Here is an 18076-nt window from a genome sequence, read left to right on the forward strand (position 1 = left end):
ACCCCTTTGGGACATCTGTACATTTATTTCTACCTATCATCCTACCAATGATAAATAACTCGGGGTGCAGGGGGTATGAGAGGTGGCCTCAAAAATATTATGCAAGATATTTGCGGAGAGAGGTAAAGCTCCTCCACCAGCAAAACTGCACACGGCACAGAAAAAAATAAAAATATTAAAAGATACATATATTTTTAAATACATACAGATAAAAAGATTAAAAATACTGAGAGAGTAACAATATTTGTCAAAATAAAATATAGTAAAACATTCATCACCATGCAAAACAATTATTATCTAAAAATAACAGCAGAGCATGACATAAGGAAAAAAAGCTGTGGATAGACACAGAAATTTTAAAATAAACCCCAAAAGATAACACACAAAACAAGAAAAAAGGAAATCACAAGATCTAGGAAAACTTCTGCCATGCCTTCCTCTCGCACTGCACCACAACAGGACAGAAGCAATGCTCCTCAAGGATCGGAGCCCTGGGAAAGAACCAGTTCCCCTTCCCACGGCAGAGCCACCTCCTGGTCAAATTGAACAAGCACAAGAGAAGCCCTCAGGAGAAAGCAAATAGAAAGCAAAAATGAAAACGAAGTCAGGGAAATTCTCTCTAAATGATGGTGATGATGAAAGGAAAGACAGGGCACTACAAAAAGCTCAGCCCAGGCAGTACCCACAGCAGAGCAACCATCACCACCGAGCCAGACGAGGTTCCTGCACAAAAACTACAGATCAACCATGGCTGTATCTGGATCCAAAAAGCCCTGCCTGTGGAATGGCACCATGGCACTGCTGATCCTGCTCACGGCTCTTGGCACCGGACTTCCCTGCCAGCACCTCCGGATCCACTACGACACCTTCACCTGGGACGCTCTCCGGCTCCTCCACGACATGGCTCCCAACTCCACGCAGCTCTGCCAACTCCACAACGCGCCCTTCTTCCCCGACACCCTCCTCCACACCCACCTCAACCCGCAACAAGCCGCCGCCACCGCCCTACGCATCCTCCAACACCTCTTCCACACCCTCGCCACCAACGCCACCGCCCAGCACTGGCACGCCCAGCCACGCCACCGCCTCCTCAACCAACTGCAGCACTACATCCACCACCTGCAGCTCTGCCGCCCCGACAGCGACAGCCCCTTCAAAGGCCCACGCAACCCGCTGCTCACCATCAACAAGTACTTCAGCAGCATCCACCTCTTCCTCCATGCCCACAACCACAGCGCCTGCGCCTGGGACCACGTACGCCTCGAAGCTCGCGACTGCTTCCTATACGTGGACAGACTCACACGGCAGATGAAGCATCGAGCTGCTCTGGACCCCGCTTTAACTACACACCATGAACGCCCAGCATCAATCAGCACTGGTACCCTCAGAAGGAGTGGTGGCACAAGCAGCAACCTGGGCTGGGATCTCTCAGAAAAGCTCACGTCGTTCCAGCCAGAACACTGAGCTGATGGGGAAATGGCTATGGCCGTGGAGAAACTGGGACTGGCCTGTGGCGCAGCCCACACACCCAAACCACGGCCACTGGAACGGAAGGAGGAGGAAGTTTCTGTTCTGCACACACATGGACAGCTGGGAGACACTGGGGATGGGGATAGGGGTGGTTCTGATTACCCAGGGGATTATTAACTCCGTCCAGACTGCAACCTCAACTGATACAAGAGGTCCAGTACCATGGACACTGCGGGGGATACCGGGGTACTCTCAGGTCAATCACTATTTATCTCAGAACTCTGTTTACTTATTTTATTTATTTGTTTCTTTATTTGTTTATTTATTTATTTATTTGGCCAACTCCTAATTTATTATTCATTCACCTGTTACAAATAAAGACTTTTTCTAAAAAGAAAACAGAAGGAAGAAGTAAAGCTGTGGTCATGTTTACACCTGATGGGCAAAGATGTGGTCTTTCAGGCGGACATGGAGGAGTCTCCATCCTAAAGACCTTTCACTCAGGATGATCCCTCCTGACCAGGTTGAAGGCTATGGACACTCTCAGGGACCCACTGTGCCCTAAAACCCCACAGGCATCTCCCACTGATGCCAGACCCTTGCAGCACACATTTGACCACATGACACGATGCCTCTCCTGCAGGGTTTCTCCTCTCCGACCACCACGCTCTCCCTTTCAGACCCTATCACAACTCCAAGACATGAAAACCATCTCCAAACCACCATCCCACCACAAAGAACCATTCAGAAATGCCACAGCACTGCTTTGGACCAAACAGGGAGGTACAGACAAGGTGCACCTCAAAGACTCAAGGAGGGGACCCATCAAGGTCTGCAGAGATTTGGGCAAGGAACAACAGCTTGATGCTACCAGCTCCACTCAAGAAACACGAAAGACACAAACCCCATGGGATATGCCCAGGACTCTCTTGCTCTCCTACATCCACCACAACTGGTTCAGGATGTGCTTCTACACCCGTGGCCATGGGGTCCTGCCGCACTACACAGCGTGTTGTCCTTGTCCTTCTTCACCCCAATGAATCCTCACCAAACAGTAAGACACACACCCCCAGACACCATCACCCAACACAGTCCTACCCAACCAGCACATCCAGCACAGCATTCCCCTGAAGGAAACTGCCCACACACTAAGGGAAACCGACCAGGGGGAATGGCTCCTCAGAGAATACGCCACACACAAGGTGCGGGTAACCCAAAAAGCCTTTATTCAGTAAAAGGACAGACCTTTAAGGGGTCAGTTTGGGAAAGGGCTTGCAAGGGATGCAAACATAGGGAGCTTTAGGATCTGTCAGTAACTGTTAACATTCCATGAGAAGGCATCAGAGGGAGGGTTCAAGAACTCAGTCGCAATGGGCTCCGGGGCAGAGTAAACGGAATGACAGGCAACTTAAATAACTAATAGAGGCTCAGGGATCGGGGCTGGATGGGTGGAAGAGATGGGCACCCTTCTGCACGAGTGACATGGAGACGGGGCTTTGGGAAAGGCTGCCGTGGCTTGGATCTGCCAATGGACTCTGGACACTGCAGTCCCACCGTACAGACCGTGACACCACACCCACCACCTGGGGGTATCTGCGTCCCCTACACAGGCACTGCGGCGTTACCCAGCGGTGGCAGAGAGGGTCAGCCATGACAGTGGAGACACCTGGGTGGACCCACACCAGGGGGCACAACCAGGTGAGACCGATCCAGCCCAGGAGAGATGGCACTGGCACCTCCCGGTGCAGAGGCACGTGAGGAGAAACAATGGGGGGACACCCGTGGGAGGGAAGAACACCGGGGATTTGGAAATCACGTGCAGGAGGGAAAGGGATACAAAACCTCTCACAACTAAAACCCGTACAGAAAACAATCGCATTAAGCTCCAACAACAGGTCTTCTATTCCCACAACACACCTCCACCACCTGCTGCTTCTTCATCCTCCAATCCAGCAACTCAAAAATATCTGTCCCAGGTGCTTTGCGCTCCCCAGGGAACCCCGAGCAAGGTCAGCAGCTCAGGACCCCTGCACAGGACAAAAATGTTGTTCTCTGTGCTCAAACCAACTCCACACCACATCACTACAGGGACACTGTTCCATGCAAACACAAATCATCACTGCCCATGGCACTGGAGAGACAGAAAACAAGAGGAACCAAATATAGAATCTAAGGTGGGGAAAGACCTACAAGACCATCAAATCCAACCTTTCACCCAATACCAACACACCCACTAAAGCATATTGCAAAGTGCCTCATCTACCTATTGTAACACTTCCAGGGATGGTAACTCCAACACTTCCCTGGGGAGACTGTTCCAATGTCTGACCACTTCTTCAGTGAAGAATTTTTCCAAATATCCAACCTGAATCTCCACTGGCAAAAGTTGAGGCCATTTGCATTTCCTAACCCTGGTTGCCTGGCAGAAAAGGCCAATCACCATCTGGCTACAACCTCCTTTCAGGTAACTGTACAGAAGTCATAACATCTCCCCTGAGCCTCCTTTTTTCCAAATTAAACACTGAAACTCCCTCAGATGCTCCTCATATCACTCACCCTATACAACCTTCCCCAGCTCTGCTGGTCTTCTCTGAACAAGCTCCAACACCTCAATGTCTTTCTTGTTGTGAGACGCCAAACCTGAACACAAGACTCAAGGTCACACTCACCAGTGCCCAGTACAGTGGGACAGTCCCTGCCCTGTTACTCCTGCACACACCGTTGATGACACAAGCCAGGATGAAACTGGCCTTCTTGCCCACCCGGGCACACTCTGCCTCAGGTTCAGCCACTGTCGACCAGCACCCCCCGGTCCTTTCCCACCAGGCACCTTTCCATTCCGTTTTCCTCAGCCTGGAGCACTGCAGGAGATTGCTGTGACCCAAGGGATGGACTCAGCACTTGGCCTTCTTGAACCTCACACAACTGGCCTCGGCTCACTGATCCAGACTGTCCAGATCCCTTTGCAGAGCCTTCCTACCCTCTACCAGACCAACACTCTCACCCAGCTTGGTGTTGTCCGCAAACTGACCAAGGCTGCTCTTAAACCCTCATTGACACCATCCATAAAGGCTTGAAACAGATAGTTGCAGTACTTGTCCCTGGGGAACACCACTAGGGACCAGCCCCAGCTGCATGTAATTCCATTCACCAGCGCTCTCTGGGCCTGACCATCAGCCACTTTTTACCCAGGCAACAGAGCACTCATCCAAGTCATGAGCAGCCACTTTCTCCAGGACAATTCTATGGCAAACAGTGTAAAAGTCCAGGAAGGCAACATGCACAGCCTTTCCCTGATCCACTAAGCAGGTCACCTTGTCATAGAAAGAGATCGGGTTGCTCAAGCCATCCCTGACCTTCCTAAACCCCCACTGGCTGGGCCTGATCCCTTGGCTCTCCTGTACATGCCGTGTGATGGCACTCAGGATGACCTGCCCCATGACCTGCCCCAGCACTCAGGTCACACTGACAGACCTGGAGTTCCCCAGATCCTACTTCCAACTCTTTTTGCAGATGAGCATTACACTGGCCAACATTCGGTCATCTGGAACCTCCCTGATCAGCCAGGACTGCTGGTAAACGATGGGGAGGGGCTGGGTGAGCTCTTACACCAGCTCTCTCATATATCCAGACACAGTGCAGGACCCCTCGAGACTAAACTTGCAAGTTCTACTACTGTCCTCCTGATGTCCTCCCAACCAGAAATACCCTGTGACACCAGCCATGGGGACCTCATTGCCTCTCTCTTCTCTGAAGAAATTAAAGCCCCTTCAGACAAAAAACCCAGGAACAGTGGTAATGGCACAAGGCAAAATACAGGAAATTCAAACATGAAAGAATCAATGCATTACTATTGTTTTTTAACATGAAGCTGGTAACACACAAGAAGAAGCATCAGGAAGGTTAAGTGACGTCCATTCCTAGAGATACATCTAAAAGTATCACTGGATAACTCATCAGCAAACTCCTCTCAGCATCACAGGTCACTTGAGATATCTTTAAAAAACTAGAAATGAAATTATGCACAACCACTGACTAAAAATAAAACCATATGAGAGAAAAGGAGAATTTCCAGTAGTAATGGCATAAGACTCACATATTTCCACCAGGTACACACACGAAATTGGAAAAATGAAATTGTTTGTAAAGGACCTTTCCCTCTGCAGAGCACAGTGAGACTGTGGTCATGAAGAATTCCTACACTGCCACAAAAAAAACACCCCAACACAAAAGTATTTTTGACTCTCCCTCCTTCATCCTTCAAAACCAACACTTTAGACAGCACTTCTTATCCCCCAACACAGTGAGGGTCAAACTGTGAAAGGGAAGCAAAGACACTGCAGAAGCTTCATCAATGAACATTCAGTCCTCAGGTGCACCCACCTCCTCAAAAATCATTTTGACTTAAACAGTCTCCTGAAAAATAAACCATTTTACAGACACCCCCCCCCCCAATTGTAAAAACACCCACGTATTTATAGGACTACAAAGATGACAAGCATGCTTCACTGGGAGTACAAAACCCAAATAACAATTAATGGAGAGTTACAAAAAGACTTGGGCAGTGTCCTGGGAGCTTTGGATTCCATTTAACAAGAAGCCCTCCCACTGAGTGACACACTCCAGAAAGGACCCCCTTGCTTTCTAAACTCCTTCTCAGAAGAGAACAGTCTGGGTGCACATTGATCCAATCCTAGCCAAGGTGTGCTCAATGGTTTAAGTCTGAAGAACTACACAGGTAGAATTGAGCAATTATGAAATATGTCCTGAAGGATTAGGGACATGTTCATATTGGAAATGCATTTTTGAAGGAAACATATAGTATTAAAATTCATTATAATAATGATTGGACTAAAAAAAACCTAAAGCAGAATTATTTATTACCCATTCCAGGTAATTGTAACTATTGGTAGAGTGCACTATTTGTTAAGTCAATCCCTTCAAAACCAGCTTAATAGTAACTAGAGAATGATGTAACTCCTCCAATAACCATGGGCCAATCCTTTTGCTCAGCCTCAAGGAACAACTTGGAGCGAAGCATCATCACTCAAGTGAGGAATCTCCAAGCACATTACACTAGGAGGGGTGTGCTGGAAATCCCTGCAGTCCAAATGTGGCACTGGGATTTTACAGTGTCAAATCCTGACTGTAAGGCTTTTCTTCCTTGGACAGTTCAAAAAGCTCAGCACCTTTAGATAATTTATCAGGGCCTGGTTTCTCCCTCAGGAACGTGGTTTCCACATCTCCATCAGTGCTATTCTCAGAACAGGAAAAACTATTTTAAAACCCCACAAAATGGTTAACTTTACAACTGTTCAATAAAGATGCTTTCAGCATTCTTAGGAAAAACTCCAATAGGTGACTTCCCTATCCTCAATCAAAAAGAACTCTAGAAAGAAGGAAAAAGTCTAAGCTGATTTACAAAAAGATAAGCAGAGTCCTGCTACAAGCAAGACAGGAAATTCTGCGAAACACAAGAGGAATAAGGGCTGTCCCAGGAGACAAAGGGGAAACCACAGAAAAACCACATTGTGGCAACACAACCACATCTCATTAACTTTAGAGTTTCATACCACCAAAACTGCCTCCACACATAAAGCAAACCACCATCACCACCCTGCCCAATAACCCACTGCCCCGACACCACCATAACCACCATCCACAACTGGAAAGCACCGCGGAAACTCGCTGCAATCAGAAAGCGGGGAAAGAAAACACAATGCCACACATAAAGCCGCACACACCGGCACCGGCCCCAGCACAACAGCCAACACCACCACCCAGCCTCACCAGTCTGCTGCCCAGCACCACCCAACAGCACCCACAGCCCCACCATGCCTGCGCTCACAAGCACACAGCCCCGACGCAGCCCCGGCGCCCCGGCACTGCTGCTCCTGCTCACGGCTCTCACTGCCGCCCTCGCCTGCCAACACCTCGGCACCCACCAGCACACCTTCCCCTGGGACGCACTCCGGCTCCTCCACCACGTGGCTCCCAACTCCACGCAGCCCTGCCAACTCCACAACGCGCCCTTCTTCCCCGACACCCTCCTCCACACCCACCTCAACCCGCAACAAGCCGCCGCCACCGCCCTACGCATCCTCCAACACCTCTTCCACACCCTCGCCACCAACGCCACCGCCCAGCACTGGCACGCCCAGCCACGCCACCGCCTCCTCAACCAACTGCAGCACTACATCCACCACCTGCAGCTCTGCCGCCCCGACAGCGACAGCCTCTTCAAAGGCCCACGCAACCCGCTGCTCACCATCAACAAGTACTTCAGCCACATCCACCTCTTCCTCCACGCCCACAACCACAGTGCCTGCGCCTGGGACCACGTACGCCTCGAAGCTCAAGCCTCTCTCCAACACCTCCACAACCTCACACGCACCCTGCGCCCATAGCCCCGACACCACACGCACACACACACACACACCCACGCCCACAATGCTCCTCCGGCACCCACCATACACACCCACCTTTCGCCTCCCCTCACCCACAACCACACACAGCCCTCACACCACGCACCCGCACCCTCCAAACACTCACACTCTATTTATACAACCTCAAACACTTACTTGCACAATGCCCTTCACCCATTTATTCATCTATTTATTCTCTTATTTATCACACAACAAATAAAGACCTTTTATAAAACCCTTGAGAGTGTCTCTCGTCTCACCAGCACACCAACGACCCTTCGGCACTGGGGGAAGCCTCCTCCACTCAGCACCTACGCCAGGCACTGACCCAAACGGGGCTCTGCACATCCCCTGCCCACTCTTCCCTCTGACACCTCCACCCCAGCATCAACCTCTTTGCACAAACAATCCTACAGCATTGCCAACATCACAGAGTCATAAAATCCGAGAATGAGAAAAGAATGGGGGGTTATCCTTGGAGCTGACCTCCTCCTGCCTTCCTGCTCCAGGACTGTCCTCTATAGTCTTTTTCTAAGGATCATGACCAGATAGCTCTGGAATATCTCCTTTGCTATTGACATCCAACAACAAGAAAGAGTTGCCTCTCCCAGGGCTCAGCCACACACACATTAAAGAAATCCTTCCACATTCTCAGGCACAACTTCCATCTCCCAAACACCCCTTGTTCACTTTTCTGGTACCACCCAGCACAGCCTGGCTAAAGCATCTAGACCCCCACCCCTCTAACACGGACATACAGGGAGAATTTTCCACTTCCACTCCTCTCTCATACAGGCTGAACTCACCCAGTCCTCTCCAATCTTTCCTCCTAACTCAGCTGCTCCTCTCCCCTCAGAGGCTTCATCACCTGCAACCTGCTGGAAGTGCTCTTTCTAATGCACCACAGGACGCCATTGCCATCCTGGACTCCCGGGGGCACAGACACAGACAAACACACACACAGAGACACACACAGAGACACACACAGAGACACACACACTCACAGAGAGTATTTCTCAGGGACAGATTCTTATCCACTGGCACCCACACCTCCTTCTCCACTCAGCTGCCCCCCAGCAACTCGCACACCACCCTCTGCAGATCTTATCCCTCCCCATATCCAGGACCTGCACTTGCCTTGCCTCAGTTTCACAGCCTTCCTCTCTGCCCTTCCTTCACCCCTATTCATGTCGTTCTCAAGGCCTCCACAGCATTCCCTGCCATTGGCCACTCCTCCAACTTTGTGCTAGCACAAGCCTGAGCCAAAGGAATCTGCCCCTTCCCAACAAACACTCACAAGGGACCTAAACACTCCTGGACTCAGCACCGACCCTGCAGGGACACCACTACTGACAGCCCCACACTACACTCTGGGCCACTCATCACTGTCCTCTGGCACTGCCATGGAGACACTTCTCACTCCACCCTGACAGACACTCGCCCGCTCAGCACTTCCATATCTCACTTTGGACCCTCTTGGCAGACAGTGCCAAGTGCCTCCACCACAAAGCAACGGATACAACACCCACTCCTCCCCACACCTCCACCGCTTCAGAATCCTCCCAACAGAATCCTCCCAACAGAATCTTCCCCAACCAAGGCAAACTCTTCCCTTCGTCCCACCATCAGCACAACCAGCACTTTGGCCCTTGCCTCCTCAACACCTTCAACTTCTATTCCCTTTCACGACAAATCCCACGTGCATCTCACGACCATACTCCAAGAACAACAGGCACCTGCTGTTGCAGCAGCTCCAAAGGAGGCACAAGCACCATCACACCAATGGGGCAACACTCCTTCATGGACAGCCTGACACAGCTGCCATTCTGCAGTCCACACAACAGAAACCTCAACGCACACCTTACTCAACTCTTTCAACACTTCCAGGCAGCTCACAACAAAGATGCAAACACAACTTGGAAAAGGGCCTGAAGCCAATGCAAAAGGGCTCCTGCTTTTTAAAACCAAGAGCCCAAAATGATGTCACACCTTGGGGACGACACACTGACACAGGGGGCTCACAGGGCTGCTGGATGCCCCAGCACTGCAAGCGTTCCTTGGAATATTGGCAACAGACTCCCACCAACCAGTTCTACCTCAAGATGCCCCTGCTCAAGGCTGGGTGTTCGAATGACATCACCTTCAAAGCTCCCTCACAACTCAAACCATTCCAGCAAGTGAGGAAGAAGGGCTACAGCACAAACCACTTGCATTGTGGTCACTTCGCCTCCTCTTCCCATTGCAGCCGTTCCACAAGACCCCTCACTCCCTGGGCCTCCCCACAGCACCACACAGGAGCAGCCAGGCCAGGCCAGCACACTCTGCTTCCCTGGGCACATTCTTCTCTCGCTCTCCACACACCTCATGTACAGACACACACAACACACAAACACACCCTCGCTCCAGCACCACGTGCAAGGGATCACACACACCCCAAACTCGGCTGCAACACCAAAGCTCCCACCTCTTTTCTACACCTGCTTCCTCAACACTTCCCCCCTGCCTGCTTTCCCTCTTCTCATCAACGGATCCACTGCAGCTGCCAAAGCTCCACCCACCAACACATCCACTTTCCCACAACATTCTCCCAACCAACTACTGCCCTCACACCCTCCCTGCAGCAGAGGGATACCCAGGCCCCCAACACTGACATCACTGCACAGCCCTGCTCAAATCAAAAGGAAAACTCTGGCTGACATGAAAACAGACGTAAGCCACAAAGTGAAAGGAAAACAGTGGCTGACATGAAAACAAACGTAAGCCAAAAAGGGAAAGGAAAATAAACCACAGCCACCACAAGGCCACTGCACACGGAAAAGCGCCTGGGCACACAGAGACTTCCCCTGCACAACCCTCAGCTCCAGCATCTTCCCTGCCACACAGGTCACACTGACTGCCCTCCACGTCCCCTCCCATTCTGTTTTCTCCGTTTGAAAAATGGGGCTTCTGTTTTCCCTATCCCAGTCATCAGGGCCTCCCCCTCACTTTAAAAATTAAAAAAAAAAATAAAAAGAAAAGTGGCTCCGCTACATCCCTGGAGGTCCCTCATCACCCAAGCCTCATTCTCAGTGTCTCCCAGGGACCTGTGCAAATTCAGATTCCTTACAGCTTCCGCAGCTTGATCCAATCCTCAAGTGACCTTGGGCTCTTCATTCTCCCACTCCCTGCATTTCCCTCTCTCCACTTGGGCAGCGTGGCTGGAGCACTTGCCCTTGAACACTGAGGCACCGAAGTCTCTGACAACCTCAGCCTTCTCTTTCTTCACGAGAGCCACATCTCCCCCTTCCTTCCACACTGGGCCCTTTAGACCTCCTCCTTCTTTTGATGACAATGTATCTACACAAGGCTTTCTGTCAGCCTTCACAGCCCTGCACAAACTCTATTCTATCTGGGCCTTGGATTCCCTACCCTTGTCACCACCTTCCACTACATTTTCCATCTATTCCACCAAAGGCCCCTTCTATTTTCCGCTTCCTGAAAGCTTCTTTTCTTCCTTTGGAGTTTACTCAGCAGCTCCTCAGCCAGCCATGGAGGCATCACAGCCATTTCCTCCTTCTTGGCACGTGTTCAGCAGGAAATTCAGGTATCATTTTTCGGTCATGCTGCCCTCCCAGCCTCTATCCCATGTCATTCTGTTCAATCTCCTATCTGGGCCACTGAATTACAAGTTGGACTCAATAATCATTGTGGGTCTCTTCCAAGTCAGAATAGTCTGTCATTCTGTGATTCTACCAAGCAGATCCTTCAACAGACCCAAATCCGCTCCCCTCAAGTCCACACACTGACCTTTCCATGTGTCCTCCTCACTGTCCCAATGATCTCCAACTCCATCATCCCATGCTCACTGCAGACAAGGCTGCCTTGCTACATCACATGCCACAAAACCTCCTCCCTCTTCACCAGCACAACATCCACCATGGCACCTCTCCTCCTTGGCTCCTCAATCACTGCTGGAAGGAACTTGCCACTGACACTCTCTAGGAACCTCTGGGATTACCTGTGCCCTGCACTCTTCTCCCTCCAACAGATAATGGGGGATTCAAATCCCCCATGGCCTTGGGAGCGTGAAGCTGGTTCCAGCTGCCAAGAGACGGCTTCATCCACTCCATCCTGATTGTAAGGTGGACTGTACCTGACCCCCACTCACACATGCCTTTTCCCTCCCTTCACTTCAATCTTGACTCACAAGCTCCCAAATGCCTCCTCCTCCTTCCCCACACACACTTCCATGCTCTCCACATGGATGCTAACATGGACTCCCGCTCCTGCTCCTTGTCCCCATAGCATGTCTTTCTGAAAAAGGGGAAAACCTTCCATTCCAATGCTCCAGACACAGGAGCCAGCCCACCATGGCTCCCTCATGCTCAGGATATCACACCCACGCAGCCCTGCGCACGCCTCCACTCCCTCTCCTTTGTTCCCCATACCCCACTGGACTTTGTGGAAAGGCATCAGAGCCTCCAGCCAAGTCTTCTCTGCTCCAGCTTCAACAGCACCAGCTCCTGATTCAGCCTTTCCCCCAACGCAGGTGCTCCTGTTCCCCTCAGCAGCTTCTTAGTCCTACACAGCACCACCTCCAGGAGCTCCACATCTCTTGGGTAACACGTAGCCTGGAACCCGAGAGAGTGTTCCAGAGCAGCCCTCTGGTGATGGACACTGCTGCAGGTGAGGGCTCTGGTGATGGACAGTGCTGCAGGGGAGGGCTCTGGTGATGGACAGTGCTGCAGGGGAGGGCTCTGCACAGTACTTTGATTAACTGCGGGCATTCCTCCTTCGATCTCCAACCAATTCATGAACAGACACAGAGAAAGCACAAACAGGCATTTCCTCCAAGGACACACAACTTTAGACCACAGACAAGACAAAAATAATGCAGGAAAAGCAGAAGCAAATCTCTTCCCTTCTTTCTCAAGCCTTTCTCCTGCCTTCCTTTCCCCATCTCAACAACTCCAGTCACGTCAACTGGGGCAGCTCCATCCGGGAACACTCCAGTACTCCATGACCTATACGTATGGACACGTATCAAATTCCTGCAGCCCTTCACACCTCGATGCAAGAGGGGATATCCAGGTCCCCAACACTGACATCATTGCACATCCTTACGTAACGTGAAAGAAAAACTGTGGCTAACATGAAAACAAAGGCAAGCCACGAAGTAAAAGGAAAACCCAACATCGCCACCACAAGGCAATTGCACATGCAAAAGATGCCTGGGCACACAGATACTTCCCCTGCACAGCACAGCCCATGCAGCTGCCCTGCAGATGACAGGGAACCCCCAATACCCCTCCCTGACACACCTCACCCCCCACACCTCTGCCGCAGCTCTTTCGCAGTCCACGCTCACCCGCTCAACCAACCTTGCCCAGCACAACACCCACACGGCCCTCCCCGACCACGGACTCGCCAACAACCCACTGCCCCGACACCACCACACACCCCAGCCCACACTGGAAACCACGGCGGAAACTCACTGCAATCAGAAAGCGGGGAAAGGAAACACAATGCCACACATAAAGCCGCACACCCGGCACCAGCCCCAGCACAGCAACCACCACCACCACCACCCAGCATCACCAGCCTGCTGCCCAGCATCACCCAACAGCACCCACAGCCCCACCATGCCTGCGCTCACAAGCACACAGCCCCGACGCAGCCACGGCGCCCCGGCACTGCTGCTCCTGCTCACGGCTCTCACTGCCGCCCTCGGCTGCCAACACCTCAGCACCCACCAGCAAACCTTCCCCTGGGACGCACTCCGCCTCCTCCACCACGTGGCTCCCAACTCCACGCAGCCCTGCCAACTCCACAACGCGCCCTTCTTCCCCGACACCCTCCTCAACACCCACCTCAACCCGCAACAAGCCGCCGCCACCGCCCTACGCATCCTCCAACACCTCTTCCACACCCTCGCCACCAACGCCACCGCCCAGCACTGGCACGCCCAGCCACGCCACCGCCTCCTCAACCAACTGCAGCACTACATCCACCACCTGCAGCTCTGCCGCCCCGACAGCGACAGCCCCTTCAAAGGCCCACGCAACCCGCTGCTCACCATCAACAAGTACTTCAGCCACATCCACCTCTTCCTCCACGCCCACAACCACAGTGCCTGCGCCTGGGACCACGTACGCCTCGAAGCTCGCGACTGCTTCCTGTACGTGGACAGACTCACACGGCAGATGAAGCATCGAGCTGCTCAGGACCCCACTATATCTACACACCGTGACCTTCCAGCCTCCGGCAGCGCTGACAGCCAGAGAAAGAACGGCGGCAGAAGCAGCAACCTGGGCGGGGATCTCTCAGAAACGCTCAGGTCGTTCCAGCCAGAACACTGAGCTGATGGGGAAATGGCTATGGCCGTGGAGAAACTGGGACTGGCGTGTGTCGTAGCCGACACACCCAAACCACGGCCACTGGAACAGAAGGAGGAGGAAGTTTCTGTTCTGCACAGACATGGACAGCTGGGAGACACTGGGGATGGGGATAGGGGTGGTTCTGATTACCCAGGGCATTATCAACTCCGTCCTGACTGCAACCTCAACTGATCCAAGAGGTACAGTACCATGGACACTGCAGGGGATACTGGGGTACTCTCAGGTCAATCACTATTTATCTCAGAACTCTGTTGACTTATTTTATTTATTTGTTTAATTTATTTATTTGTTTATTTATTTATTTATTTGGCCTACTGCTAATTTATTATTCATTCACCTGCTACAAATAAAGACTTTTTCTAAAACCAAAACAGATGGAAGAACTAAAGTTGTGGTCAAGTTTACATCTGACAAGGAAAGATTTGGTCTTTTAGGTGGGCATGGAGGAGTCTCCATCCTACAGCCCTCTCACTCAGGACGATCCCTCCTGACCAGGTATGAACACTCTCAGGGTCCCACTGTGCCCTAAAACCCCACAGCTATCTCCCACTGATGCCAGACCCTTGCAGCACCCATTTCACCACATGACACGATGCCTCTCCTGCAGGGTTTCTCCACTCCCACCACCACGCTCTCCCTTTCAGACCCTGTCACAACTCTAAGACATGAAAACCATCTCCACACCACCATCCCACCACAAAGAACCATTCAGAAATGCCACAGCACTGCTTTGGAACAAACAGGGAGCTACAGACAAGGTGCACCTCAAAGACTCAAGGAAGGGACCCAACAAGGTCTGCAGAGATTTGGGCAAGGAATAACAGCCTGATGCTACCAGCTCCACCCAAGAAACACCAAAATCACACCAAAATCCAACGGGATATGCCCAGGACTCTCATTGCTCTCCTAGAGCCACCACAACTGATTCAGGATGCTCCTACTTGTGCTTATACACCCGTGGCCATGGGGACCTGCCACACTACACAGTGCATTGTCCTTGTCCTTCTTCACCCCAATGAATCCTCACCAAACAGCAAGACACACACCCCCAACGGTCCTACCCAACCAGCACATCCAGCACAGCATTCCCCATGCAGGAAACTGCCCGCACACTAAGGGAAACTGACCGGGGGGAATGGCTCCTCAGAGAATACACCACACACAAGGTGCGGGTAACCCAAAAAGCCTTTATTCAGTAACGGACAGACCTTTAAGGGGTTGGTTTGGGGAAGGGCTTGCAAGGGGTGCAAACTTAGGGAGCATTAGGATCTGTCAGTAACTGTTAACATTCCATGAGAAGGCATCAGAGGGAGGGCTCAAGAACTCAGTCGCGATGGGCTCCGGGGCAGAGCAAACGGAATGACAGGCAACTTAAATAACTAATAGAGGCTCAGGGATCGGGACTGTACGGACAACAGAGACAGGTGCCCTTCCACGCGCTTGGCATGGAGACGGGGCTTTGGGAAGGGAAGCCGTGGCTTGGATCTGCCAGCAGGCTCTGGACGATGCAGTCCCACCGTACAGACCGTGACACCACACCCACCACCTGTGGGTATCTGCGTCCCCTACACAGGCACTGCGGCGTTACCCAGCGGTGGCAGAGAGGGTCAGCCATGACAGTGGAGGCACCTGGGTGGCCCACAACAGGGGCCACAACCAGGCAGGACCAATCCAGCCCAGGAGAGATGGCACTGGCGCCTCCCGGTGCAGAGGCACGTGAGGAGAAACAATGGGGGGACATCCGTGGGAGGGAAGAACACCGGGGGTCTGGAAATCGCGTACAGGGGGGAAGGGGATACAAATACTCTCACAACTAAAACCCGTACAGAAAATAAACGCAATAAGCTCCAACAACAGGTCTTCTATTCCCACAACACACCTCCACCACCTGCTGCTTCTTCATCCTCCAATCCAGCACCTTAAAAAATATCTGTCCCAGGTGCTTTGCGCTCCCCAGGGAACCCCGAGCAAGGTCAGCAGCTCTGGATGCCTGCACAGGACAAAAACGTTGTTCCCTGTGCTCAAACCACCTCCACACCACACCACTACAGGGACACTGTTCCATGCAAACACAAATCATCACTGCCCATGGTGCTGGAGAGTCTGAAAACATAAGGGACCAAGCATAGAATCACTAAGGTGGGAAAAGACCTACAAGACCATCAAATCCAACCTTTCACCAAATACCAACTAAACTAACACTCACTAAACCATATTACAAAGTGCCTCATCGACCTACTTTTTGAAGTCTTCCAGGGAAGGCAACTCCAACACTTCCCTGGGGAGCCTGTTCCAATGCCTGACCACTTCTTCAGTGAAGAATTTTTCCAAATATCCAACCTGAATCTCCACTGGCAAAAGTTGAGGCCATTTGCATTTCCTAACCCTGGTTGCCTGGCAGAAAAGGCCAATCACCATCTGGCTACAACCTCCTTTCAGGTAACTGTACAGAAGTCATAACATCTCCCCTGAGCCTCCTTTTTTCCAAATTAAACACTGAAACTCCCTCAGATGCTCCTCATATCACTCACCCTATACAACCTTCCCCAGCTCTGCTGGTCTTCTCTGAACAAGCTCCAGCACATCAATGTCTTTCTTGTTGTGAGACGCCAAAACTGAACACAAGACTCAAGGTCACACTCACCAGTGCCCAGTATAGTGGGACAGTCCCTGCCCTGTTACTCCTGCACACACCGTTGATGACACAAGCCAGGATGAAACTGGCCTTCTTGCCCACCCGGGCACACTCTGCCTCAGGTTCAGCCACTGTCGACCAGCACCCCCCGGTCCTTTCCCACCAGGCACCTTTCCATTCCGTTTTCCTCAGCCTGGAGCACTGCAGGAGATTGCTGTGACCCAAGGGATGGACTCAGCACTTGGCCTTCTTGAACCTCACACAACTGGCCTCGGCTCACTGATCCAGACTGTCCAGATCCCTCTGCAGAGCCTTCCTACCCTCTACCAGACCAACACTCTCACCCAGCTTGGTGTTGTCCGCAAACTGACCAAGGCTGCTCTTAAACCCTCATTGACACCATCCATAAAGGCTTGAAACAGATAGTTGCAGTACTTGTCCCTGGGGAACACCACTAGGGACCAGCCCCAGCTGCATGTAATTCCATTCACCAGCGCTCTCTGGGCCTGACCATCAGCCACTTTTTACCCAGGCAACAGAGCACTCATCCAAGTCATGAGCAGCCACTTTCTCCAGGACAATTCTATGGCAAACAGTGTAAAAGTCCAGGAAGGCAACATCCACAGCCTTTCCCTGATCCACTAAGCAGGTCACCTTGTCATAGAAAGAGATCGGGTTGCTCAAGCCATCCCTGACCTTCCTAAACCCCCACTGGCTGGGCCTGATCCCTTGGCTCTCCTGTACATGCCGTGTGATGGCACTCAGGATGACCTGCCCCATGACCTGCCCCAGCACTCAGGTCACACTGACAGACCTGGAGTTCCCCAGATCCTACTTCCAACTCTTTTTGCAGATGAGCATTACACTGGCCAACATTCGGTCATCTGGAACCTCCCTGATCAGCCAGGACTGCTGGTAAACGATGGGGAGGGGCTGGGTGAGCTCTTACACCAGCTCTCTCATATATCCAGACACAGTGCAGGACCCCTCGAGACTAAACTTGCAAGTTCTACTACTGTCCTCCTGATGTCCTCCCAACCAGAAATACCCTGTGACACCAGCCATGGGGACCTCATTGCCTCTCTCTTCTCTGAAGAAATTAAAGCCCCTTCAGACAAAAAACCCAGGAACAGTGGTAATGGCACAAGGCAAAATACAGGAAATTCAAA

General features: G+C 51.8%; 4 protein-coding genes across 7 annotated transcripts in view; 3 read left to right on the plus strand and 1 right to left on the minus strand.

The window, feature by feature from the left end:
- UBAP2 (ubiquitin associated protein 2) overlaps positions 1–18076 on the minus strand; it is a 151004-nt gene that overhangs the window by 13209 nt on the left and 119719 nt on the right. The gene's annotated exons all lie outside the window — the stretch shown is intronic.
- On the plus strand, positions 748–1464 carry LOC139685118 (interferon-like). Its single transcript, XM_071581739.1, has one exon. It carries the CDS (start codon positions 748–750, stop codon positions 1462–1464), a length of 717 nt encoding a protein of 238 aa, XP_071437840.1.
- On the plus strand, positions 7305–7877 carry LOC139684574 (interferon-like). The gene has a single exon (XM_071580674.1). The coding sequence runs from the start codon at positions 7305–7307 to the stop codon at positions 7875–7877; it is 573 nt and encodes a 190-aa protein (XP_071436775.1).
- On the plus strand, positions 13517–14233 carry LOC139684575 (interferon-like). The gene has a single exon (XM_071580675.1). It carries the CDS (start codon positions 13517–13519, stop codon positions 14231–14233), a length of 717 nt encoding a protein of 238 aa, XP_071436776.1.

This window comes from Pithys albifrons, chromosome Z (genome assembly GCF_047495875.1).
Source record: "Pithys albifrons albifrons isolate INPA30051 chromosome Z, PitAlb_v1, whole genome shotgun sequence".
Lineage (NCBI taxonomy): Eukaryota > Metazoa > Chordata > Aves > Passeriformes > Thamnophilidae > Pithys > Pithys albifrons.